The sequence below is a fragment of the Apaloderma vittatum genome, unplaced genomic scaffold (assembly GCF_000703405.1).
Source record: "Apaloderma vittatum isolate BGI_N311 unplaced genomic scaffold, ASM70340v1 scaffold2371, whole genome shotgun sequence".
NCBI classification, from domain to species: Eukaryota; Metazoa; Chordata; class Aves; order Trogoniformes; family Trogonidae; genus Apaloderma; species Apaloderma vittatum.
In genome coordinates this window covers 58,009-84,246 of record NW_009697195.1, presented here as the reverse complement: position 1 = coordinate 84,246, position 26,238 = coordinate 58,009, and the positions used below count along the sequence as shown (strand labels likewise).

General features: G+C 38.5%; 1 protein-coding gene across 1 annotated transcript in view; it reads right to left on the bottom strand.

The window, feature by feature from the left end:
- Positions 1 to 1,290: 1,290 nt before the first annotated feature.
- The window catches only part of LOC104279963 (dedicator of cytokinesis protein 2-like), a gene marked incomplete at both ends in the record, with an annotated part of 78,841 nt that continues 53,893 nt past the window's right edge, over positions 1,291 to 26,238 (bottom strand). Inside the window, 4 exons of the mRNA XM_009877443.1 lie at positions 1,291 to 1,439; positions 3,505 to 3,563; positions 3,666 to 3,766; positions 11,429 to 11,507. Coding sequence (XP_009875745.1) covers positions 1,291 to 1,439; positions 3,505 to 3,563; positions 3,666 to 3,766; positions 11,429 to 11,507 — 388 coding nt within the window. The remainder of the gene's footprint in view (positions 1,440 to 3,504; positions 3,564 to 3,665; positions 3,767 to 11,428; positions 11,508 to 26,238) is intronic.

The window sequence follows — 26,238 nt, the reverse complement described above, 5'->3', positions numbered from 1 at the left end:
TGCCGGCCAGGGTCAAACCACGACAAAGGGTCACCTCAGTGTCTGTATCTCCCAGGCCCCTAAGCTCTTGTTCTTGTTAATCGGTCGGTATGACTGATGAGTTTTCAGGATTTTTGGTCTGTACAGATCTGTGCGTCTCTCCCAAGAGATGAAGTATAAGCCAAGAGTAGAAAAACATTTTTTAAGAAGGCAAATACAGGACTATTAGGACATGGAGGGAACAGATGCACAGAAGCAAAGTGGGTTTTAATCTTGGCCTTGAACCAAAAGCTTTGCACTGTGGAACACAGACCAAAATGGAAATTCCATCTGCTCATTTGTTCCACACTTAGCAGACACAGAAATGCCCCACATGATTTAAAGTATTAAACAGAGTTGGGAATAGGAGAGAGATATTTATATTTACTTTCCAATGCATGTCTAAAATGCTGACTTTTTCTTTGCCACTTACCGTTACACAGATTGCTCCGAATTAACTGTTTGTGTCACTATAAAGCCTGAATCTCCTATTTAAAATTTACTGTGGAAGGTGGTGGGCAAACACAGAGGGAGGTGAGTCCTCGCAGAGAATGGAAAAGTCGGGTAGGAAAGACACAGACAGAAACGCGCTGCCCTGGTGGACAGAGGAGGCAGTGGCAGGAGATTTAGATGACATGTCCACGTGTCCTACCCCATCATCTCAATTTCCAACCCATCAATCAAAAATATTTGATACTTTTGATCCAAAAATCCTTTTCCTTTTCAAAACTACTGTAGGAAATGTTTTAAGAATGTCAGTTGTTCACAGTGGTTGTTTCTTTCATAATAAATATTTAGAGAGGATACAAGTTTCTTGAGAAATCTGATAATATATAATTATTTACTGTTATTTCTGACAGACACTATTAAAATTTGGAAGTTTTGGCTTATCAATACGTCACAAGGGGTTGCCATAAAAAATTTACATTAAAAAGTACCCCTGGAGATCACTTAATTCTACCTTCTACTTAACCAAGGAGTGACTTCAATCTTGTCTTCTTGCTCAGAACTTTTTTTTCATTAAAATTCCGAAAATTTTGATTAACGGCTCTACTGCAGCACCTTAGTGCTGTCACTGTGACAAATTTTATGAAGTCCTACTAAATGACCCCGCAGAACCTACACTCGCTTGCACAACAGCTCTTCCTTTTCTTTTTAGTATTTTGGATTTTTCTTTCTTTTCACAGAAAAGACCACATAACAAATATTTTCCAGATATAAAGTGACCACATGACATTTTAATGAATTTTCACATAGACTATTTTTAATTACCTTTTTGAATTCTCCTGTCCTTTGATATTCGCACAGCATCATGTCAAAGAAAATTGGGATTGTGGCTTTTCGAAGCTCAACTTCTGGAATAAGAGTCATTTCCAAGATGGGTCCAACCATCCCCGGAATAAAGCAAATTTTATTCTGGCCTGAAAGAGAAATTCAAATCAGGTATTTGACAGAAGAGGAAAAAAATACACTTTTTTTTTTTTTAAGGAAAACATGCAATTATTTGGAGTAGTGTTTAAACTATCTATGTTGGTAAAGTCTTACAACTTAGTCGCTCATCCCTGGTCCTTCTCAAAAGCTGAGAGTAGGCTAATGGATGTAGCCTCATTCTGAGATGCCAGAATTCGGTGCCAGAAACAGGCACGCATGCCAGCTGAGCTGGTGTTTTCAACTGGTAGTTTTTTCAGCTGGTAGTTTTTCAGCTACTGACATCTCTTTATAAATACCTAGAGTAATAAACTTAAGAATCCCCTACATGCTACCAGTAGGTGAGTGCCACACAGTAATGTCACATTGTGACACCTATCTACGTTACGAAGGCAAAAAAAGTTACGTGCTTTATTTCTGCATAACATCACACGTTGTAACCAAGAAATTAATCCAACCACTGCAACAAACACTGAAAGCCATAATAGAAACACTATCTACACAACCACCAGAGCCACACAAAATTATCTTGTAGCACAGCCATTATGTCAGATGACAACAAACACCCAAATCTGCAAAAAAGTCAACCAGGTCCAAAAATGTTCTTCAAATGCTGCTTGTTTCTTGAGGAAGAAAAAAATATGTGATATGTGGAGCAGACCACCAGCAAAATCCAGTGACCTGCCTAAGAACAGCAATACTGCCCAAAGCTCGTAGGGAGATACAATAGTCTCAAAACCAAATTTGATTTGTTCCATAACTAAAAGCAATCCGATTCTGATTTTCCTCTCCTATAGGCACTATACTAACATAACTCTAAGCATAACTGAACTATGACTCCAACAGCCTTATGCAATATTATTTTTTCTTCTACCATGTTAATATCATTATTAATTCTAGTTAAATCAGCAACGTCAGTACAATTGAAGAGTGTCTTAAGATGACTGAATAACTTCCAATACCTACAGGTATTAAGCCTTACAGGTCTGTCATTTTTTGAAAACCACATACAAAATTCTGTATTTCATATCTACCCACATAGCTCTCAAAACCTCCACTTTCCCAAGCAATCCTCTTACATGAGTAGAAAAAAAAGCTAAATGACAGCAATATCTATTGCTTGACCAAGAGACTGATCTCACACTTAAAACCAACAGAGCCTAACATGCGACTTTAAATAAAGTTTTTAAAAGCCTTTTTTGAAGACTCTCCTGCCTTCAGCAACTGTTTTTTCCACTTCAGGAATCAAGAAGAACATCTCCTCAAACCTCACAATGACTGAATGACTCAAGTGGACAAAGGAAGATAAGATGCCCCAGAGAACACAGCAGCGCAATTGAGCATTTGCAAGGCACTCCAGAGGTCATGGTATGAGATTCTTTGACAGGCATTTGCCCATTTCAATCTCACTGTGTATGTATCCCTCAAATCTGGTTTATACTTAAGATGCTCTGCTGCTTTTCAGAATTCAGGTTCCTTTTTGTTAAAGCTACAGAAGGAACCTGAAGCTTATAGAAAACATATGGAAGGGGCATTTGGTGAGTGAGAATTAATGCATATTAGTTTGAAACATTTCTCAACCCATATGCCTCCCTTTTTCCACTGGATATGTAAGACAACATTATTTAAATAAAATAATAATACATTAGAAAATAAACCTTTGGCCTTCAACATTATGTTAGACAAAACTGTTAAGCACCCTTAAATTTTTATGAAGCCGTTGTGGTTGCTGCTGTTAACATGGATTCTCAGATTCAGCACGAGTAGGATGCAAACAGCAAATCTCAGACAGTGTGTGCTTCACAAAATAAGGTTTCTGAAAAATCGGATTTCAGACGTCTTCGAACTCTGAGAGATTGTGAGTTTTCTTAGAAATACAGAATAGGCGGTAGTCACACAGTACCTCATGTCAGTTCCAAGCTTAATAACAGAAGCAAAAACATATTTTGAGTTCAAATAGCAGAAATATTTACAAAAGCACCTCATGTCAGATATTTTTCAATGAAACAAGCAATATGCTCTGGATTCACTTGCAGTTAAGTTCATTTGCCTACTCACCAAGTTTGTACCACATGTCACGGATTGCGAAGCCAATTAAACGTCTCATATCTCCATATCTGGGAGGGAAAAAACGACAGATATAGGAAAGGTATTTTTATCATTATCATCATTTTACTATGAACTTAAAGACATAAGCCAAAGTATAGGTTTTTGCTTACTTGTTCTGGATTTTGTTGTATTTTGCATGGGAAAAGTTTTCTAGCTGTAGTGAATCTTGGGTAATAAAAGCCACAGCCAAATGAAAATAGTTGTTCCACAGCTGCAAATTGAATATAAGGAAATTATAATAATTTTGCGGAAAGCAGAAATAATATTCAACTATGCATAATGCTGAATAATTTATGAAACCAAATGATGCAAGCAATATGAGACGTTTATATTATGCAAAGATGTACATCATTAGTATTATGCAATTAGCAGAAAAGCAAGAAAGATGAATTTTAATAACCACTATTACACATTTGCTCTCAGTAACACAGCAGCTGAATAAACATTGCTAAAAAAAGATTCATATGAGATTCATTAGCTAACAACATTAAACCATGAACCAGAGCTGGGCTGGTGAAACACATTGCGTGCCAGCAAATCTTAACAACTTGGAGCTAAAGGCTTCCAATGTAATTACACTGTTTCCGAGAACGACTTCAAAAGGCCTCTGCAACAACTTGTGTGAAATTCCAACATATTTTGTTGGAGCTCTCTACACAAAACAAGGACAAAACACATCCCCAAGTAACTAATAGGACTGAGAAGAGTATGTGAACTAGAAGAAAACCCCTTTGCATTTCCAGTTTCTGAAAGCAAATTACTTGTTCTCCAGACAGTCAAAATAAAGAACTTCTCTCACTCGCTACAGATGGAAAGGAAAAAAAAAGAAACCACCAGAAAACACAAATTCAAGGAAGTAAATACTAGTTTCAGAAGTTTCTAAGCATTCAGCAGTGGCTTTAGATGCTTTAAAAAATCTAGCTGCATAAAAATATGAGTGGTATGTATCAGTGAGACAGGAAAAAGGCAATGAGAAATGTCTTCAGTGGTAAAGGATGGAAACAAAACATACAGTGTTATTACAGAGCTCTTAATTTTGTATAATGAATTACAACCCGAGGTTGGGCACCTATGCTACACAGAGGAGAAATATAATGTTTCATCAAAAACCTAAGTGACCTCGGTCCTGGAAAACTCTCCTGTGCACAAATAACTGGGAAAAATAGACACCGACAGACAAGAAACACACACAAAAATACGTTTCCTAGTATGAATAAAATTCTCGAGCGTCCTCTGTAATGTGAAGATGATCCTGCGTTTAATTTATTCCTCCCTTCGAGGTCCAGCTAAAGCTCTCCTTAGCAGCCGTGCGGATTGCAAAGCCCCGCGGAGGGCTGCTGCTCTCCTGGAGGATTTAGAGCCCAGAGCGCAGCGCTATCCCTCGTGCCGACACACGGGCTCGAGCAGCATTTCACCAGAGATAGGCGTTCATCTGTTACTTATTAAACCATTCAAAGATGGTCTGAAGTCACCCAAACCAATCACAGCCTTATTAAAAACTACACTGGAATGTGAGCACTAGTAAGGCAGCAGCCCTAATATGAACATTTAAATTACGCTCATGTCTAATCTTTGACAGTATACTAATTGTACATACTAATTTAGAGCCTTTTCCCTCAGGATAAATGTTATTTATGACCTGAAAAGGCCTGTTTCCCCCCTTATCAAAGATTTTAAAAGATTCATTTGACCAATTTAAATTTTTCAGTCCCTTGAGAAAGCTGTATTTACTGATGAGCAGAGAATGTACTTTGCACATGTGAATCACATCAGTAAAATGGAATTGTTCTAAATTATGAGAAGAAAAATGAAGCCTTATTACTACTGTTAATGGTCTATTTATTCACTTAATAGCTCCAAGTTCATTGCCAACTTTGCAAGAGAGATGCCCTAAAGACTCAATATCCTTATTTATAAAATACATTTTGTCCTCAGAGTACCTTATGATGGCTGGAAAAACACGTTCCTTTGCATTTCAACCACATATTCAAGTTCAGGCCTTCCAAGCTTTTAAGCAGCAAAACTAACCTTAAAACCCAGTGAGGCAAAGTTGTCTCTCACAAGTTAAAAATGGCAAAAGCTGAGAGACATAGATTCTTAAAATGAAGAAAAAAAAGATGCTTATGAGTTCTGTTTGCTTTTCTGTTAAGCCCACAGTAATCTGGCAAGATTTCTGACATTTGAACCTCAAGTTATCAAGCTGGATAGGACTGAAGTGAGGCAGCACAGTGACAGGAGAGGACTAGAGCTCCTGTGCCCCGATTTGCTGTTACTGACACGAGCTTGGCTGCTTGCGATGTGAACTCCTGAGCTGTCAGCTAGAGTCGGAGCTCAAGCCGAGAAGCGACCCTTCTCTGTAACCAGTCATCAGCTGCTCGTTGCAAACCCCTGCCGAGGTGCAGGAACAGCCCAGGCTGCCTCAGCCCCCGGTAGCACTTCCAACCGCGGTGACCTCGCTGGCTGAGCACAGGTTCATTAGCCCCATGGGCTGGGAGGGCTCTGGGTCTGCCAGTGCCCCTCGACAGAAGGGCTGAAGGAACTTCTCATCTGGAAAACACAAGGTGCCCTCCCGCTAGAGAATGTGACAGCTCCCACGCTGCAAAATGTGGAAGTTAATTTAGGAAGAAACTTCTAGCCACCTCCCAAGGAAGAGGAGATCTGGGTGGTTTTCCAGGATAATTACCAAAAGTAAACACTGCCGCACCCTCCTTCACACGCTCCTGAGAGCAACGCCTCTTCTGCACTCACGTCTGCCTTCCGGTCCCTGCGCTCTCTTCAGACACCTTTGCTCAATTCTTTCTGACAACGCAGGAGAAGCTTCAAGTCTTCCAAAGACTTCTGAATTTCTGACAAATTATTGCCGATACTGAATACACTCTAATAATATTTGGCTTCAAAACTGAACTACTGTCCAATATTCGCTTCTTTAAAAATCCCTGCAAATTAAATAAATGGCAGAACAACTAGCTGGATGTTCTGCAGTATGAATTAGAAGCAGGTGCACAAAGACACTTGTTCTTTGGGATAAAGGTGTTTAGATTGTTTATGGAAAGCCATCTTATCCCCTGATTATTCACCCTGATTTAACAACCTGGTGGTACCCTCGAGGTATGCATATACCATTTTGTCTTAAAACACAAAGGTTTTCAGTCAAATGAAATGGTGTTTTTAATTGAATAAGATGGTACAACCACCAAATGAAAATAAAAGAGAAGGTACCGAAAAGTCCCAGAATTGTTCTATTTTCCACAAGTGAAATATTTCTCAGACATTTATTGAGGATACCGGGAGCGTATATATTGCATAAGCATAGAACTACAAAGGTTTTTTTGTAATGAAACCCAAGAAATCAGCATGACATTTCAGCGAACTTTTTTCCCAAAGTATCTTCTACAATTTTAATATTTTTTTTTGTTTGTAATATTCTCTTTTAAAGAACACGTCTCAATTCATACATCCTCAAACCAGAACTATTATGGTGCATCTCTTGTGCTCCCCCGAAAGCCCAGCTGCAAAGCAGCGAGCTGGGTACATTATCCCATCTCTGCATTTGAAATTGAAAATGTTTAAGAAGTCGTTACCTGACAAAGAACAGCAAAGACACCAACACTGCAGTGTCCTTTAAAATCGTATGTTGAACATATCTGAAATCACCTGCAGTGGTTTGTGTTTCCAAAGCTAAATTGTCTTTAGTAGAAGCTGGTAATGAAGAAGATCCAGCTCCACCCTACACCCCTCCACCACAACCCCTAGACCCCCTACAAAGAACACCCAAACCCCCAAAGGCAACTCCCAGTACAAAGCCTCTTAGAACTACATGCCATGATCCTGACTAGTGAGCGCCAAGTGTGGCAAGGAGTGCGGACACTGGCTGGCTGATGAGACAGTGCTGCAATCAGTTATTATGACTGTTATTAAAAATAAGAGGAAAAAGAGAACATATGAGCAATTTACAGTCACTCAGATGAGACTTTTTAAAGATACAAAACGCAACAGTGAAGTCAAAGAAAAAACTAAACACCATTAAGATATATATTGTCAGGTCTTCAGAAAAAGTGTAACCTCAGATCCGCTCTCCTAACTTATTTTTTGCATATACTATCTTAATATGCACATTCTGAATAAAGATTCTTAAACTATTATGCTTTGCACAGTTGCAAACCTTCAGTGACATGATTTACACTTCAGTGAACTTTTTCTAGTTGTAAACATAGAAGATGTATCTGGAAGGAAAGCCGAAAGGTCAGCTAATCCAGCTCCACGTCCCAAGGCAAGATCTGCTAAACTCCTTCAGACAGATGTCTGCTGGATCCATCCTTTTAAATCTTTACATAAGAAACATCTCCTAGCCTTTCTAGAAAACCTGCTTCAATACACAACTGGGTTTATACCTAACATAAACCCACGTCAGTAATCTAATTAAAATATAGAGACTGGAATAGACTATCAACTGCTGAATACTGGTGTTATCTACCTATTCCAATAATTCCTGTGTATTAATTCTTCATGTTCCAGTTTACTATCAGTACTGAAGTACACATATTGATGTGTTATTAAAGATGTCTCCCGTGTTTGTACTGTAGGCATTCACAAGCCTACGGTACCAAGAATATTGTGAGCCCTCATGCATTCTTGCTTCACAGCTTATTTTGGGGCAATCATGTAACGAAAAAGCACTCTCTTCTGTTATTGTCTTATCAGCACAACAGCAAATATTCTGCATTAAATGCCTTTTAGCTAGTCCCTTCTTTATTGTTCTCGGTTTTGCTGTATTATGACATTGAGTAAACCTGCTGTACGCAATCTCCAATTGTGTCTTGTTTTCTAAGAATGACTGACATGTACCTGAATACATCCAGCGTGTAAAGTCTGTGTGCAACTCTAAAAAACTCAAATAACCAAAAAAACAAATCCCAAAGAAAACCACCCCCTCACCCAGCAGACATAAAATCTCGGACATCAGATGACTACTAATTCCCTCCAGGAATAACGATTCTCAGCCCCAACAGCAGATCTGGCTCTTCTGCCTGACCACTGCAACGACAGTCTTGGTGTCAAGGCATTGGCATTTAAAAAGAGAGCTCTCTGCATAAATGGATTCGGTGAACCAAACTTATTACATACTAAGGCAGAAAATTTAACAGCCCATCACTGCCGTGCTGTGCACAGTTAGCGTATTTGGCTCTGAGGTATATAACAGCTTCGTAATTGAACCTATGGCATTAAGTTTATGCCTAGTGTTAAATTTAGAGCCTGGAACCACTGCTCATCACATACGCCAGATCCTTCTGCAGGTCCGAAATGACACGCCTTCTTTCCCTTCTGCCTGACTCACACAATGAGCAAAAAAAGCAATTCTGCTTTGCAAACAAGAAAAAGGCCAGAAACCTTTCTTCCTCCATTTAACAATCTTCAATGGAGTAGCAAAAACCTCTCCATTGCTATTCTCTAGGTTTAAAACACCCTTTTTTAGTTGCTTAATTACTTCACAGTCTACTTGTTTCCTTGGGTTAGGTTGTCGGCCACATACTGTCATGTAATCACGTAGCCAAGTGAAAAATCTTCAGATTTACTTGACTGTTTTTAATTGCTTCTTTATTTATTTATTTTTAAATTGAGACTTTTCTTCAACTCTTTGTTAATAATTAGATTTGAAAACACCATCCTACAGTGTAAAACATTTACTCATTTATAAAGAACTCAGAGATATAACTTTTTTTTTAACCTTCACCAATATGCATCTCTATTTTCCCCATCCCAATGCATTCTATTTCTATAGTTTAAACTACACTTAATCAAGAATATTAAAATAGCTGCCTCTTGGTTTAGCTTCCAAATTCTTGAGACATCGTTTTCACTGCACATGCTCAGTGATGATCTGAACTTTACTCATCCTTTCTTCTGTGAAATCAGAAACATCCCTAAGAAGAGACTAGATTGCCTGAAGGCTGCTGCATACTAAGACCCTGACCCTTGAATCGACAGTTCTTGTTTCGGGCTTTTTTTTTTTTTTTTAAAGAAAATCCATTTGTTTCACAGAAATTCTATATGCAATAATTTCTTCAAGTTTTTAGATCTGGAGTAGTCACTTATGTAACACAGGCATACAGCACCTTTCAAGAAGAGATTAAATATAGATGTACAACCCCTGTAACTTATTCATATCAAGTGAAACAGCCAGGCAATATTTGTAAAACACATTGAACAAGCTCACTGAAATCTCCATCAGGTTCAGCAACAGCAGAAGCACATTTCGAGATGCCATTTTTTAGCTGGACTTTGAAAAGAAGAGCTCAATTGAAAGAGTTCGAGTTACGCTGCACTCCTAGGTACGCGATTGCCTCAATTCTTGCTTTCGAAGCACACCCTGGCTTTGCCACAATCGCTATGTGGCCCGCTGATGACACTCATAAGGGAACCTAGTGGGGCTCTTTACTGGGAAAATCAGCTGAAGTTATTCCTCCTTCCATGCCTTACTCTTTCCACTCTTTGTTCCTGTCCATTATGTCTCAATCCTTCAGAGCGTTTTAAGAAAATCTTGTCACTTCAAAGACAATACAGTATCTTTAGGAAAGTTCATAAAAGCCAGAATTTTTATTAGAAATTATTTTGATAAAGTTGTTCCTCAAAAAACGGAGAAAATCCATTAAAGGACCTCTCAAATTTCTCGGTTCAATTAATAACATTTTGAATTTTAACTGCTTTTCCATATTCAAGCTTTCACAGCCCAAATAGTTGCAAGACACTGATTTAGACATTTTTTCAAAAAACGTAAATATGGAAAACAGGAAAAGAACCTTTAAACCATTAAAATCTTCAGCTATTTGAATATGTACAGATAACAGTGGGAAATCAAAATTTAGCACAAACAAAAAATTCAGCATAGCAAGCCTAAATATTCAGGTGCAGTAAAGCAGCATCACTTAGAACAGATTGCAAGTTGCAAGAATAACTGTAGAATACAAACCCCAAGAAAACAAGAAAGCAGAGCCCTGAACTTTCTCTGAACTTCATGGTTAGGGTCAATAAGTTACTACCTAATGAATGGATTCGATTTTGGCATCAGGAAGCATTTACTCTTAATGGAAGCTAATATAAAGAGTGAAAAAGAATAATTTTTAGTGTCTATCTACACACTATAATCAGGCAGCATTTAGTGACAAATCCTGATTCTAAAAGTGTATTTACATTTTAATAACAATTTAATCAATGTGAAAACTACCAACACTTTCATTTTTATCTGAAGTAAGCTAAACATAGGGTAAAATGCATTATCAAATAATTTAATTGAAAGAATGATGTCGAGCAAACTAAACAAAAACAAAAAACCTCGACCCTAATTCAAAATTATTTCAGAAATAACTGCTAGAAAAGAAGAAAAAAAAGAAAAAAAAAAGGAAAAAGAAAAAAAAGAAAAATAGAAAAAAGAGGGAAAAAAAGGGGGGATGGAGGGGAGGAAAACACATAAGTAAATACAGATAGACTTATCAGAGAAGACTACAAGTTAAAAATAAAAATAAATTCTAAGTGCTAAATACTCCAGGAATCAAAGTTAAGCTCTTTCTGCCCTACATACACAGGAGTGACACTGTAAAGGCTACGTGCATTACATCAAAGATTGCCTTTCTAAATACACTTGGCTGCTAAAGGGGGGGAAAAAAAAGGCATTTCCTGCTTGCCAGCTCTGAGAGAATCAGGGTAGAAACCACTCTGTTGGGTGCTTTATAATAAATAATGAAATTATGATTTTCATGTCCTATCGAAGGTGGCCTAATGCTGCCACACTCAAACGAGTGTCAGTGTGGTACAAAGCACCACGCTGGACCTACCCACACATGAGACCATGGCTCAGGTTAAAAGTCGAAATGCTTACCTGAACTTCAAAATTCATATTCTCCAGAAATTTCTGGTTCATTGTCTCTGCAAATTTGTTGATGGCTCTCAAGAACACCCTAAAAAAGAGAAGCAATGATCCAGATAAATGAATGGAATCTCTGGGAATCACTTCCAACCATGTTCACTATTGATGGAAACACATTTAAACACTGCACCCAGTAGAAAAAGCAAAGCTCACGCACACGAGAACCCAGAAGACGATGCTGCGTGCATGTTATTCACAGTCACACATAATGAAAATTTCCTTGACCTCTGTTGAAAAATTCAGGCAATCTAATTTCTTTGCCTCTGCCACACAGTGCACTGCGTTCTTGAGAAACAACAGAGCAATTCTTTCAAAACCAGTTTTACCTTCTGTGTGCCAAAATCGCATCATTTCCAGCAGCGTTATTGCCACCTCTGCACGAGTTTGACAGCTGGGAGGGCTCCTGCACCCCCCTTCGTCGTTGGGAGCTGCCACTGCACTTGCCCAATTCACAGAGACAACGTGCAGCTTTTGGGTTTCCTCACAGCTCGTGAGGGGCGGGTGACACCCCCGCCCCTCTTCCTCAGGCTGATTATAAAAACACATTCAAACCCGAGTTACTACATAGTTATTTCTTCCAAGAGGAAGAGGGTGAACATTATCGCTCTAGTTCGATAAGCGGCACCTATTTATGCTCATTATTAAAAGAGCAAGATTAAGTCCTGTTTCTAAAGCTAATTTCTTCGTCTAACTTTCCAGCACATTGCGTATGTAAAACCAAAAATCAAGTGTATCTCTATAAATATTTATAAAGTTTATTTAAATAATTCAGTTTCATTCAGTTTACAATTTCAAAAACAAGTGATCCGCTTCCCTCTCCTTGATAGGCAAAAGGTTTCAAAGTTTCAAGTTGAATTATTTCTACGGCAAACACTGTGAGGGCAAACATACTAGAACCTGCAAGAATAAACACAAAGGCAAAACAATCCTGACTGTTCAAATACAGTGACTGACTGTCAATTACCTACTGGCCACCAGGAAAAAGATCTAACTGTTACAACAGACAGGTCCACAAAATGCCCATCACCTTAAGAGTTTAGTAGTGTCAGAAAAAGCAATAATTGAATAATTAGAATTATTAGCAAAAGGTTAAGAGACCACAGGATAGTTATATGTTACTGTCAAAGGGTTGTTCATCCTTGTGTGGGATTCTGTGCTGGTGTTCTGGTCTCCCCTCTCAAAAAGAAAAATGAATACAAAAAACAAAAAAAAAGAAAAACTGAAGAAAACAAGTAAATAAATGTGACAAAGAAATGATCAAACACACTTAATGGCTTGTGCCTCAGACCTCATTTCCTTAGTCAGAGGACAGCATGTGATTGAGGAGGGATATGGTAGAATCTATAAAATCAAAAATACCATGGAGATGAGAGACCAGCTGCTCACCTCCTCACACAAGCATTGGAGAGCGCTGAACACAATCAGAACGTGCATTCAGCACAAGCAAAAAGAGAGAGATTTTCCAACTAGCCTTGTTCTGCTGTTCAACTCATTTCTACAGGATGCTGCGAAGGCCTGAATTTTTATACTAACTGACTTAAAAGTGATTAGATGCAGGAAAGACAAAAACAGAAGGGAGGACTACTACACATCATCAGTCCCTGGAGGCTGGGAGAACACAGCAAACGGTGTTACTTCTGCCAGCTCCGCTGCTGCCCTGCTCCCAAGGCAGCCCTTTAGGAGCCACTACCAGAAAGAGAAGAGTCAACAAAATGAATTTTAGTCTCAACACCCACTAAATTCAGTTTCTTAATGAGGGAGGTAAAGCACAAGCTCAGCTTTGGGCAGGCTTACGTCAGGGAAACATGTTTAACCAATATGCAACGGTCCAAAGCCGCACACTGCTTCATCAGTGCAACAGCTTGAGTGGCTGGACTGAAAATTCATAGAATCATAGAATGGTCTAGGCTGGAAGGGACCTTAGAGATCATTTAATCCTAAAGGAGACTATTTTTTTTCCATCCATGTACCATTCCTCTGTAATACTGATCTGATCAAGGAAATACTGTAACGTATACACGGTGTTACACCTTGCCAAGTCCCTTTTTTTTTATGTGGTCAGAGGGACACAACACTTTATCGGGAAGGTAATGGACTCCCAAGGGTGCTGCATCGCTCTACTGCATCACCCCACACATTCCAAGGAGCATCTCCGCTGCAGCCTGGGGCATAGTCTGATGTGATCTCCTCGGCTAATCCTGCCAGCTGAACTAGAGGTCTGATCTGTGGAACGCTGTCATCAAATCACCTCACGTTCAAGAAACCTGATTTTGGTCAATACTGTCCTTGCAGGCTATTGTCACACTCTTAAACAGCTGCTGTACAATCACAGAAAAGCTCGCTGTATCCACTCCAATTTTAGCCTGTGTTGGTCTGAACAGGGTATTGCACTTCCTTTTCAGCCTTTTATGTGATCAGCTCTTACTCTGGAAACCGCAGTTTCCTCTGCAAGCCGCCCCACACTGGTGGCAAGAAGATAAACACATTCTTCCCTTACACTTCGCTCGCATGGGTACATTCATCTCTGCAAAACTGCTGGATGCTCGACACAAACAGCTGGAGAATTTGAGGGGGGAAAAAAAAAAGAGGATTCTAAAAAAGAATGGTCTACTTCAGACAGCACACAAAAAATACACAGCTAGGCAGAACCGTGGACACCCACGTGTTATTCTGTCTGTCAGCATCCCCGTCACTCTTCTGAGTAGGAGTTTTGGGTCAAGGCCTTCTGAGCGCCACGTCTTGTCTGTTGAACTACACTGCTCTATGTTTTCCTTGGATTTACCGAGTATATTTCTTTCCAACTCATGTTATCAAGTTCTTCAGCTCCAGCTGCTCAGAGAGTAGCCTCTTCCATCACTCAAACTCTTGCTTCTACTCTAGCATCTATGGTGAAATACATCACCTAAATACCCTGTTTGGGCAGAATCTGGTACAGTGCTGATAATTTCTTTTACATTAAAAAGATTGACACTTTTAGGTATTTTGTCTTATAACACAGAAACATCATGCAAGCTACAGTAGAAACAATTGTAACTTTAACACACATGGAATTTATTACTGCAAATCTGTTTCATAATATGGACATATTTCTTGTGTGTCATATTTTTAAATTTTTGTGAAGAGCTTGTGGTTTAATGTTAGTCATACATAAAAAGCCCCAAAGACACCTAAAAAATACTGAGGTAATTAATGTTCAGTAAAAGTTAACAATAATATTAAAAATATTTACAGGATTCTATTCAACACAATTATGCGTAAGCCACCTTCTGTGAAGAGCCCTTTCATTGGCACAGATATTTTTATCTGACAGACTGGAATGACACATTTCAGGACACATGCAATACTTCCAGGCTGTCAAATTCCAAATATTTTCATGCATTTCTATTTTGCCTAAAGGGTGTATATCTATTTCTGTCACTGGAAGTCACTTAGGCAGTAGGTTAGAATTCTATTCCTGACTCCTGCCAATGCCGTGCTGTCTTACCTCAATTACGTCATTTCTACATGCCTTAGTCTCCATTTCACCAAATCTAGGTATTAGCTAACTAGCCATAAGCATGAATTATTTATGAAAGGCTAAGATTTTGATGAAAACAAGAGGAAATATAATCGCCATTATTACTGACAGCATATTCCTATATAAAGAACTAGCTATTGAGCCAAGAGGAAAGAGTTCAAGTCATCTGACTGCAGGAGTCATCGTTCCTCATGTGATTCTTCATAACATCCGTTATCAATTATAACTGACATAATAGAGAAGATACAGCTCAAAACGAGATGTTAAAAAAGTGTGTCCCAGAAGCGCTCAGAATAAAACCAGTATCTACTGACTTCAGAAGAAGTTATTGTGAAAAATTACTGAAAGGGATTATCTTGTCACAGTGCAATGTAACTTAATTTCTCTTGCTTCTGTAACAGATTATCGGAGCTTAACTTTTCTCTGAGCTTGGGGACTGCTGCTCAGCTTTGCTTTTCAAGTTTAGACTGGTCCAGACTGACTAAAGGACAGGATCTTGATTTCTCATAAAGATAATGTCATTAGGTGTTTTTTCAGATTAGTCTTCTCCTCTTGTCACATCTTCCCTTAATCATCACACAGGGCTACAGATACATGCTTTCAGGTGTTTAATCATGGTGACTTTTCTACAGTTTCTTAATATGGCATTAATTCCTCATAATTTTAAATAATTTTGACCTAAACTTGTTGAAATTTCTTAATCTACAATAATTTCCATGATATTTCCTGAGTTTATAGGGATAGATGCTTCTAATTTACAGTTCACACTGATTTCTTGGGCCTGAAGATCTATGGATGATCCTCGAAAGGCAAAGTCTCTGTGTTTAACCTGGGTATAAAACAGTAAAGTTTTGGCTTAGGACAGCAACAGAGTTGCCAGGGTTCAACTGCTCCGCTCTCCTTTACTTTTCTGAATTTCCTGCTGCTTCTGCTTTGCTTTATTGTGTCATCAGAGAAATTTCTTTCCAATTTTGGCTTGAAAGAAAGGCCTATGAATAGAATCGTGTGCAACTGTACTTAGTTTCAAGTACTTAAGTGCATGTTTTAAATAGAGACAGAACAGTACTGTAAGGAACCCATATAAATAATTTAAGAAGGACAAAGCTGAAAATTTTTAAGTCATCCTAAGACAAAAAATCTGATTTCAGACTGATTCTCCCTCAAACAAAAGAAAACAGAGGGTCTGAGATGGAGCAAAGAAACAATCTCGTATTCATAAAAAACCACGTTGTTAATCGAAGTAGGATATCAAGGCTATTTCTCAGAAGATGACGACTCTCTAACAGTAAAATAGGTCTGTGCATTGTCCTTGTTTTTGAAGTGCAAATAGGTGATAAGCCTAAAAATACAGATCTGGAACTCCGAGTTATTTTTAACAAACAAGTTAGAATTAGTGCATCAGCTCCTTGCAGCATAAAACAAGGAGATGATTACAGTAAAAATAACAAACCAAAACAAATGCAAGAAAACCTGAATTGGCATTGCCTGTTCTTAGATGGTTGTGCAAAAGCTGGCTGCCTTCTGCACCGAGATTCAGACATAGGACACCTCTGGGTCCACAAAACTATTGCGGGAAAGGTGCCTAAATCAGGTCCAGAACTATAAACCTCCCCAAAACCAGGAACTGGCCTTTCATCAGGCTCATCATGAATCTTCTAAGGCAGTGGCCCAACAGCAGTGAGATGCTCTTCAAAGTCCTCTCAGGTTCACAGGACTAACACTTGTGAGCTCACTGCTTCAACTTTGAGATGAGTAATCCAGATACTGAGGCAAAGGCTGAAGTCATTCAGTTACTCAAACTCATGTTTGCTAGGTCTTCTAAAGCTGTGATTACACTGATGCAATGACAGATGGAAAAAGTTAATCAAGTACAAACTTCTGGATAATTAGACATAGAAAAATTAGGATAAACTTCATAAGAATATTTTCCACTGTGCTGTTGTGAAAGCTCTTACTCATAGAAACCATTAAAATGTTGGAATATATGGGGTTTTTTAAGTGACACACGAAAACCAATGAAGATATGGACTATTTTTAAAACTCAGACCTCTTTCCCACAACCCTAAGTGTTTTTCTTTTGAAGAATTTTGCCCACAGATTAAATCCAGAAGGAGTTACATTAACTTAAGTTTGGCAGTGGTTTTTGTAACCTCCAAAGGCTGATCAATCAGCACTTAGCGAATCCTCTACTTGAGCAGATAAGGAATACGAAGGGAGCTCTTTCAAAGCCTCGGAGATGTGTTCACTATTTTTTTGAACATCTTCTCCGAGTTCTGATAGACATGGTCTTGCCAGTATGTCAGCTACATGAACTCTGGAGTAGCGAATAACAGAGCTGAAATAATACTCCCGCATAAATTACATTGGCTTGGTAGTAGCATCCTCACAAAACACCTGACAGATATTTTACCAGGAAGCAAGCACAAACAAAACCAGCTGAAGTCAACCCTTGGAGGCTTTCGTCATCTTTCCGCTTGCATCTTGCGTGCAAAGTTAGCAGGAGGCACGTTTAATAAAGAGAAGACCCAACCCCAACTGCCAGTCATGGTTAATGAGATCGACATCAGTAATTATAAACTAAACCTGGAATATATGAAATAGACCTGGAATATATGAAGCAGATAAGCAATCAGTGTGGCAGGGAAGACTGAAAAAACCTCATTTACTATTTCAGTGATCAAAATAGAGCAGCAGGAGAAAACTTGAGAAAACTAGGTGAAAAGACAATAACAAAAATCTTTACGAAGCAACAGCAGAAATTGTCTCCCAATCATGTGGCAAGCTATCATTGATTTAGAAATGAAGGGCAATGCAAGATAGAAACACTATTTAAAAACATTGCCGCTATGGGAAACCTAGTTATTAAGAGCACAATAATGGCAGTACTTCAGAAGCAACGCACTTCCATGGTAACTGGAAAAACATGGCCAGCGGTGCAGAGAAATTAGTATCATGAAATCATATTTCTCCCTCATGTCAACTCAGTATCACTACAGAATGAAGAATAATTGTTGTACTGAATTCTACTGAAAAAGCAATTGTCATTTTCCTAAATTCTTTCTCAAATGTACACCCAGAGAGTCTATCCAAATCGCATGGTCAGAAAATAACTGCTATCCAGCTTCTCTGGTCTCGGCTATAAAGTGTTTGCTATGTCCAATTCATTTTCTTTATTACTATTATTTGAGATTTTACCTTGAATAACTATGTCAAGTATACAAACCTAATAAAAGTTCTAATGTATTAATCAGAAGGCAGCACAAAAACAACACATGAAGACAAGAACAAGCAATTGCTTTGATGTTACACAAGCGAAATCTCCATCAGACATCTCTTGACTTTGCCAGAAGTCTCTTTCTATGTAGGTTTTTCTTCAGTATCTACCTAAAAAGCATGTTTTAAAGACCGCTTCTCTCCCATTTAGGATAAAAAAAAATGCATTTTCAAAACTGCATATTGGGTAAACATTTATGTCAAACTCTTTTGAAAATGTGGTGCTTAGCATGCTTTAGGAAACTAAATGTACAAAAAGCTGTAGAGAAATCTAGTATTTGAGCTTTGCTTTTTCTTCCAGCCCATTACATAAGCTTTCTGTATCTGAAATCCATTCTCTAAATCTGCACTGTGTTGTAACATAGTACATGTAACTTTGGATTTTTCGGTTATTCTTGTTGAAAATAGTTAGCAAGAAAATACTTTTTGTCTAGAATACACCAGCTGGGTTATTTTGTGATGTTGCTGTTTAAAAATATGGAAATAGGTGTTCAAAATAATGCCAAATATGAGAAAATTGTATATATAACGATTTCCTGAAAATCTCTCAAGACACAAAATCCTGGCAAAAGTTACTCGTCAGAAAGCAGAACACAAAGATTGATCAATAGCATTTACAACACCTGATAAAAATTATGAATACTGAATTAGTATTTTCAGTCTTTTCTGTAGTGACATACATAGAACAGTTTATGTGGGTAATCGCTTCATTATTTTTTTACTCATTTGCAGATATGTTCTACAGAGTAGAAAATACTACTCACTGTCTTAAACCCCAAGTGTGTTACTAAAATCAAAATATCTGAAAACATACAAAAATATTTGATAACAGTCCACGTGGTAAAGAATCTTAGAGACGTCTGTACACAACTCAGAGCTGTATCTGGGAAAGTACCAGCTGCTCTTACTGACTTTCTGAAAGCATCCAATGAACAATCTCCTCTTCTGTGCTGAGTTGTTCCCTCCACTGAAGACTTTGTTTTTAATTCAGGAGAGCTCATCCTCCGGAAGCAGGAGCACCCGAGCAGTCTATACCAAGTACGACAAGATGCTCCGCGGTGGGAGCAGGAACGGGAGATCTCCCAGTGTGCTTCAGCTCACAGCCTAAATGTCTGCAGTCAAAATGTGCGGGCATCCACTGTGCACCACGACACACAACACGCAGAGCTAGTGCAGAATAAGCATCTTGTAGTGTGTGGTGCTAGAAAGATGCAAGTAGTTAAAAAGCTGCGTCTTGTCACGTACAGCTAGAGTCAAACACCTACAGATGGGAGAGATGCTCTCTGCTGGGCTTAGAACCGACAGCGAGGCATTAACTGACTCAGTCAGACAGAGCAGCCACAGCTGGAAGCGTAATTCTCCATGGAAGTAAATTTACAACCCACGGTGAAACAACTGCCTCTTCTCCTCTGCCTTATTGCGTTTCCCCAGGACTAACCTCATGCCACTCCCACTATTACAAGTCCTGACTCTTGTACGGGCTGGGAGAGACAACCAAGAACCAGGGTTACCTGGAGTTAATAGAAACACAAATCTGAGAATACTGAGATGCTGTATGCCAAATGCCACAGCAAGAAAAACAACAAACAAACAAATAAATAAGCTGTCCTTTACCCGTGAAAGAGACTTTATATCAACAGGGAAACTCCATTTCAGCAAAGGCATTTTTAGTCTCGGGGCAAATCAAACTGTCCAAGGACACACCTTAATACTGCACATGATTAAAGCAATGACTGAACAGTACAAACTGTTTGAACTTGTTATAAGTCTTCATTTATCCTTTTGTGTATGTGTGTACAAAGGAATATTTTCAATAGACATTTATACTTGTTGCTTAAAATACCTTTCCAGAGATTAAAATTACAGCGTTCTGCAATACGCCATAAGCCTACGAGTAAGTGCATTCTGACCCCCTGAAAATTCAAGCCCTTAAGAAAAATCACTGGATTTCTGTGAAGTATGCTTAGGCCAGTCAAAAGCAGCCAGAGGAAAACGAGATCAAAGAAAGGAGTTCCTTGTATACCACAGATCAGCCTTCTAAATTCTGCTTTATTTGCGTAAAATAAACTGCAATACCGTCATCCAAACTTAGTGACATAAATGAATCTTAACTCCCAATACATCTTTAAAAAACAAGAGTAAAACTAACCTAAACTACTTGTGGAGATTGTTTTTGGTGTGCTTTGTTTTTCTGTCAGGAATGAATAGATAAATACTTCTCTTTAGTCTCTGCAAGACAAATAACGAGCCAGGCAATGTCTTAAGCAAACTGTTAAAGCAGAGCTGGATAGAATAAATCTGAGTTTTCTTCTAATAATCAAAGAATATAATTCTTAACTATAAGTTAAGGATGATTTATTTTCCCCTATTTTCATAAATAAAATGGTATTCTTGATTTTAAATCTTATCGCAATTGTTACAAATCGAAAATCATATTACAGCACCAGCTGGAGTAAAGGATAGCGTGTACATATATTGCAGTATCAAATATCTCTAAAACATGAAAATAGGACAAGCTTTCATTTCCACCAACAGATGGAGGGAAGACTGAGAAGCATTTCTAATATTATAATTAATTTGGGGTTTTTTTTCTCTCTTCTAACTTGCAATATTCTATGACATCTAGTGAGTTGGTAGAAGCAGTAACAGTTTGTAGCACCTCTCCCATAAATAAGTTTCTTGCTTGAAAAAGGCACGTTACCCTGCTTTCTGTCAACTATGTTGAGTTTCCCTTCTCTCACAAACTCTACCATAAATACCATTCCTGAATAAAACGCTTAAATTGTGAGTACCAGCTGTTCAGGTCTTCCCTTCAGACAATTTAAAAGAAAATGCATGCCAATAGCCACTGCATTTGTTACGTGTGCTTGTTACTTAAAGATTGAGACTATGAGTTAAAGAAATGCCATCTCCTCATAATGCACATGGCAACATTTTTCATAGGACAATACTATAAGCAGCTACTTCTTCTGAAAGACTTGTTTATCCAAAAATAGAGATATTCAGAAACATGCATACACAGAGTGTAGAAAACCTGATTTTCAGAATTTATGCTTATCAGAGCCATTTGCAGATGATCTAGGAGAAAAAAAAAACAAACCCCACAACAAAAATAGGTCTAGAATCCCTAATGTCTTCTTCTTAAAAAGAAATCCCTACAGGCCCTTGCTTGCTGCTGAGTAAGAACTTATTCTGTCACGTTTTGCTGCTTGGCCAGGACCTAATGATACCGACAGACCCTGGAGCTCCTGGCAGTCTGAGAACTGGCGAGGTGCTGGGGGATGCAGGTGGCACCGATCTGCAGCCATAGAGAGATTTTCCCCAATTAATAATGCCGCTCCAGCGGGTGAGCTACACAAGAACCAGGTCTTGAGGGTGTTACAAAGCAGTTCATCAGCAAACAAGAAGCTATTTTTAGTATGTGTAATGAAAGAAATTTGGCATCGTTTCCAGCTCTTTTGCCAAATATCTGCAGTGCTAAACCATCCAAGTTAGACTGGAAAAGGGTTGGGGAACACTTGACTCTGACAGATGTCTGAAAACACTCTGATATACAGGTAATGAAAACATATTTTAGAAAAAGCCTAACTACTGGTGTTAGAAAATACCTGTCAGTGTTATCTCACATGGATTTTTCAGCAAACAGGATCTGACCTTGAGATGCACTGGTGAAAACCTGTTTCCTTTTATTTTTAAACACCTAAATATAATGCCAACAAGGTTCAAAAAACAACTCAAATGGACACAAAATTAAGTGTACTAAGCCATATCAGACTGGACATCAAGTAAAACTGTTCCCGGGTACTAATTGTAATAAAATCAAGTAGTTTCAATCTCCATCTGAGCAATTATAATTTCAAAGCCCAGAAGAACAGAAGAAAGGGAGGTGAATACATTCCCCTTAGTTCCTAACCTCCTTAATAATTTCTTTTACTCAGCGAATCTGACTCCCTATGCACTTTGTGTTGACATTAAGGTGTAGGAATTTCCTGGGAGGAATTACGTGCCTCAATTAAAATTACAAACAGCTGAGAGATAAGTGGACTCTACGGTACTACCTAAACCTGCAAAGCATTTCTCCACAAATGCCACGTACCCAGGAATTACTGCTTTTAATAAGGCCAACAGTGTAAGTACCATAAGTGGAATAAAGTGCACATACAAGCAGTAGCAACTAGTAAGAAGTGTGCAGTAAGCAACCTTCATTAGAACAAAGTTAATTAAATCTACCACGTAGGACAACAAAAATAACTCTGATATTATATCCTCATTACCTCAGAGAGGATTTTAGCAATTTCCAAAGTGTTCTGTCCCTCCTAGCATGCCACAAAAAAGTGTTCTTCCCACTTTGCTGTTAACAGAAAAAAAAAGGAAAATAGGGAAAAAAATAATTTCCCTTTTTGATTCTCTGTTGATACCAGAATACTCTGAGTCCAGTGGGACAAGTAGACACAGCATCTGCCTCCCCCACATGGGCTCTGGGATCCAGAACATGATCTGAGAGCAGGCAGCATATTTTTTATAATAATGATGTAATTTGAGTTAAATCATTCTATATCGATACAGGCAAAGCTTGACTAAGTAATTTTGGTTCGTATAGCTTCTACTCCCATTCTTTCCCTTTGCCTAACCACAGCTTCTGCTGGACATGACTGTGTGCATTCTCTCAACCTTTGGACCTCAGAAGAAGTCATTCTCTCATTCTTTTCCTTTTACCAATGCCAGACATCTAATATCTACTGGAAATGTCCCGATATCAAACACGCACTGGCTGTCTTCATTTAGGTGTACGAGTAATCAGAGTGTCCTGCTCGTTAGGAACACCTTTTACCCACAAAGAGGATCAAACCTGCAGTACTAGACACGTTCTTCCCTTTCCTCTGCCTCTAAGTAAACACATGCTGATGTTACATTTCTGCACTGCAGCATACACCCTACAGGAAAATCCCCTCAATGCCCACTTTCCTTGCCAGGTACAAAATACAAGAGAGCCTGTGGGGGAGACTGTCAGGCTTTGCTGGATGCCTGCAGGGAAGAAGTGCCAACTCCGTTCTGCCACGGGCTAGGTTACACAGCAGCCCTGCCTTAACAGCCTGTAACTAGTATTTTTGCAAATTCAGAAAGGGGAGACTCTTCAGTAAAATACCTCCTTTAGGGCATAGAAAGGCCTGCATGTAGTCTCCTGCTCAGAACAGGTGAATCAAGAAAGCAACATCTCAGCTGTTCCAGCACTTTTTGTTGGTTTTTTTTCTTAGATGTCATTATCTTCTCTCACTGTTATTTCAAGAGAACCCAGACTGATCCCTTGGGGCTTCTTCTCCGCTACTTTTCTGGTTTGGAGTAAAGCATGTTAATAAGACAAATCTTGAAATCTAGATTAGCCCTCAATTTACTTCATAGAACACCAGCCCCATCAAAAAATAAACAAACCAAAAAAACTCAAGAAAACAAAACCCACCAAATTTCTGTAAAGACTGATAACAAAAATCTCCCTTCACAGTTGTTGATATTATATAAAATTAAGACATGAAAGTAAGATCAATAACTCATTTTCTTATGTAATCTTGCGAACAGCAACATAATCAAAGAGTATAAACAGGGCCAAGTCAATGTAGGTTAGCAACGTGTTTACAGAAGGACTGTTGAATAGCTTCTAAACTTTTGGGTTTTTTTAATGCTGACTTTTCTTTAAATATTCTCATTTGACTTGTCAAATGAGGGACAAGGTTTAGAAGCCTGCCTGGCCCAAACTGCCCCACAAAGTTCAGAGTCATTAGAGGGCATTATCAACCAATGCACAGCACCACAAGTGAGTATCTCTTGTCAGTAACGGGCAAAATATAAAAAACCAGCAGGTAAGCCCCCAAGCCTCAAAGGCGTGTTCTCTGAGCAAGGATTGACACTTCCCGTGCCCCAACAGAATTTAAAAAATAAAACCTGTACCTGTGAAAATGCAGATGTTAACAGCATTTTCTGGATAAGAGAAGCAGTTTTACACGTGAACAGTCTGATATGCTTACATATAACAGAAGACCCCTGGGTTACTTGAGTATTAAGCTGGTACTTTTTAAGAGTAATCCTGGCTACATTACAAGGAACTGCAAATAGCAGCAGCAACATAAGAAGTTTCACAGATTTAGATTTTACCTTTATAGGCCAAAGACTAGCTCAGACAAAGAAACAAGTGGGAAGAAACCAGTATCATTTACAAAATGCGATTGGGAACAAACACATCCACTGGCATATTTGTGCCTGCCCACCTCAGTAGAGGGGTCACCCATGTCTCCGCTTAACATCGATGTGTAGGAGCGACAGAAAGCGAGGTTCACGTGCCTGAACCTCGCTGCCATCATCACAACCCACTCGGACTACAGTCCTCACTTGGAATTGTTGAATAAAAACACAAAAATCCTTCTCATTTAAGACTATTCCACTGAAATTCCAGATAAAAAATGCATCCAATATCAAAATTTCATATCACAATGCTCTATAATATCTTAGCAAATCTTTTCAAGACTAAGCACTCCCAGGAGTCATTGACTTTATTAAGTATCAGATCTCTTCTCTCTTTTTCAACTGTATAAAACTGGAAGTGGAAGATTACGTAACCATGACATCTCAAATAACTTAGAATTCCACAAACGCTGTTAATTGTAACTTGTGTATCTCAGAGTCTTAATTTTTAGACTAGTCTCCCTGTGACTTCAGGAAAACTCAGTGTTACTGCCATTTCTACAAAACTAAAATAGTGATAGTACAGGCGGTCAAAATTCACATCATCAACAGAAGTTTTCCTCAAAAAAAGAAAAAGAAAGCATATTCACTTCATAAACCAACCCAGCATGTAAACTCCAAATGTTTCTTTGAGAATATAAAGCAAGAATAAGTTCAGTCCTGCAGGTAACAAAGTAAAAAAAAAAAAAAGTAAAATTAAGTGGTTTTTTTTCCTGGAAATCCAGATCCTTTCCAGTGAAATTTTTAGCCATGATTTCCACAAAGTATGAAGAGAAGGAAATCAGCAAATAAAAAAAGAATAAAAAATCCACAACACAGTATGGTTACATGCTCATGACTCCTTTCTTGTTCAATTTCTTCTACATAGGCAGATGCTTGTAAAACCTCTGTGTGTCTGAATTTTGAGGAAACTTCCTCACCCACAAGCTGACAAATAAACAAACTGAATGCACTAACTTTGTTTAGAGCAGCCATGTGCTTTACTTTGCACACTTTGTCCAACTTTCCCTTGATTTCCTCTGTTATAGACTTGAGACACAAAAAGAAAACAGCTGGTAACCTCTGAGTGTCTGGGAACAATTATTAGGAAATAAATCCTCACAAAGCCCATCCTGTTCCCTATATACTAGCCTTTCCTTGTTGCCAAAAACATCAGTTTCTAACTGATGCCCATAATAAACAACACAACACACCTCAAGGGAAGAACATTTCCTTCCTCTTCAAACAAGCAATATTTCAAAGATACTCAGAGGAGATCCATCTGTGATAAGCTGGCCGAGCCAGCTGTCCAAAGCCATTATCAGTGGTGGAGGTGCACAAAGATCACTCCTGCCCTCTTTCCAATTCAGCACAACTTGACTTGTAAATGACAAATTGAAAAGAGCTCATGTGGCAGCAAAATCTATATGACATGAAATTTCACTTATGCTACTTGCAATCTGAACTCCAGCACAAGAGTGGTTCTGCGGCTTAACAGAGATCCAGCGATACTTTGTTTATCCCTCCATCATTTAGGTTAACACCAAAACAGAATACAGCTGTGGATAAAGGTATTGCCTTCAATCAATTTTATACTGTAAGAATACTCAAACACTTAATAGCAAGTTCTTACAGGGCAGATAACAGGGAGAATAATAAATTTGATTTTATAAACTTTTGCTTAGATGTCATCTTGATCTACAGAGGCAACGTATCTCAGTTTGAAGTAATCAATCATAGTGAAACCCCAAATTACGTA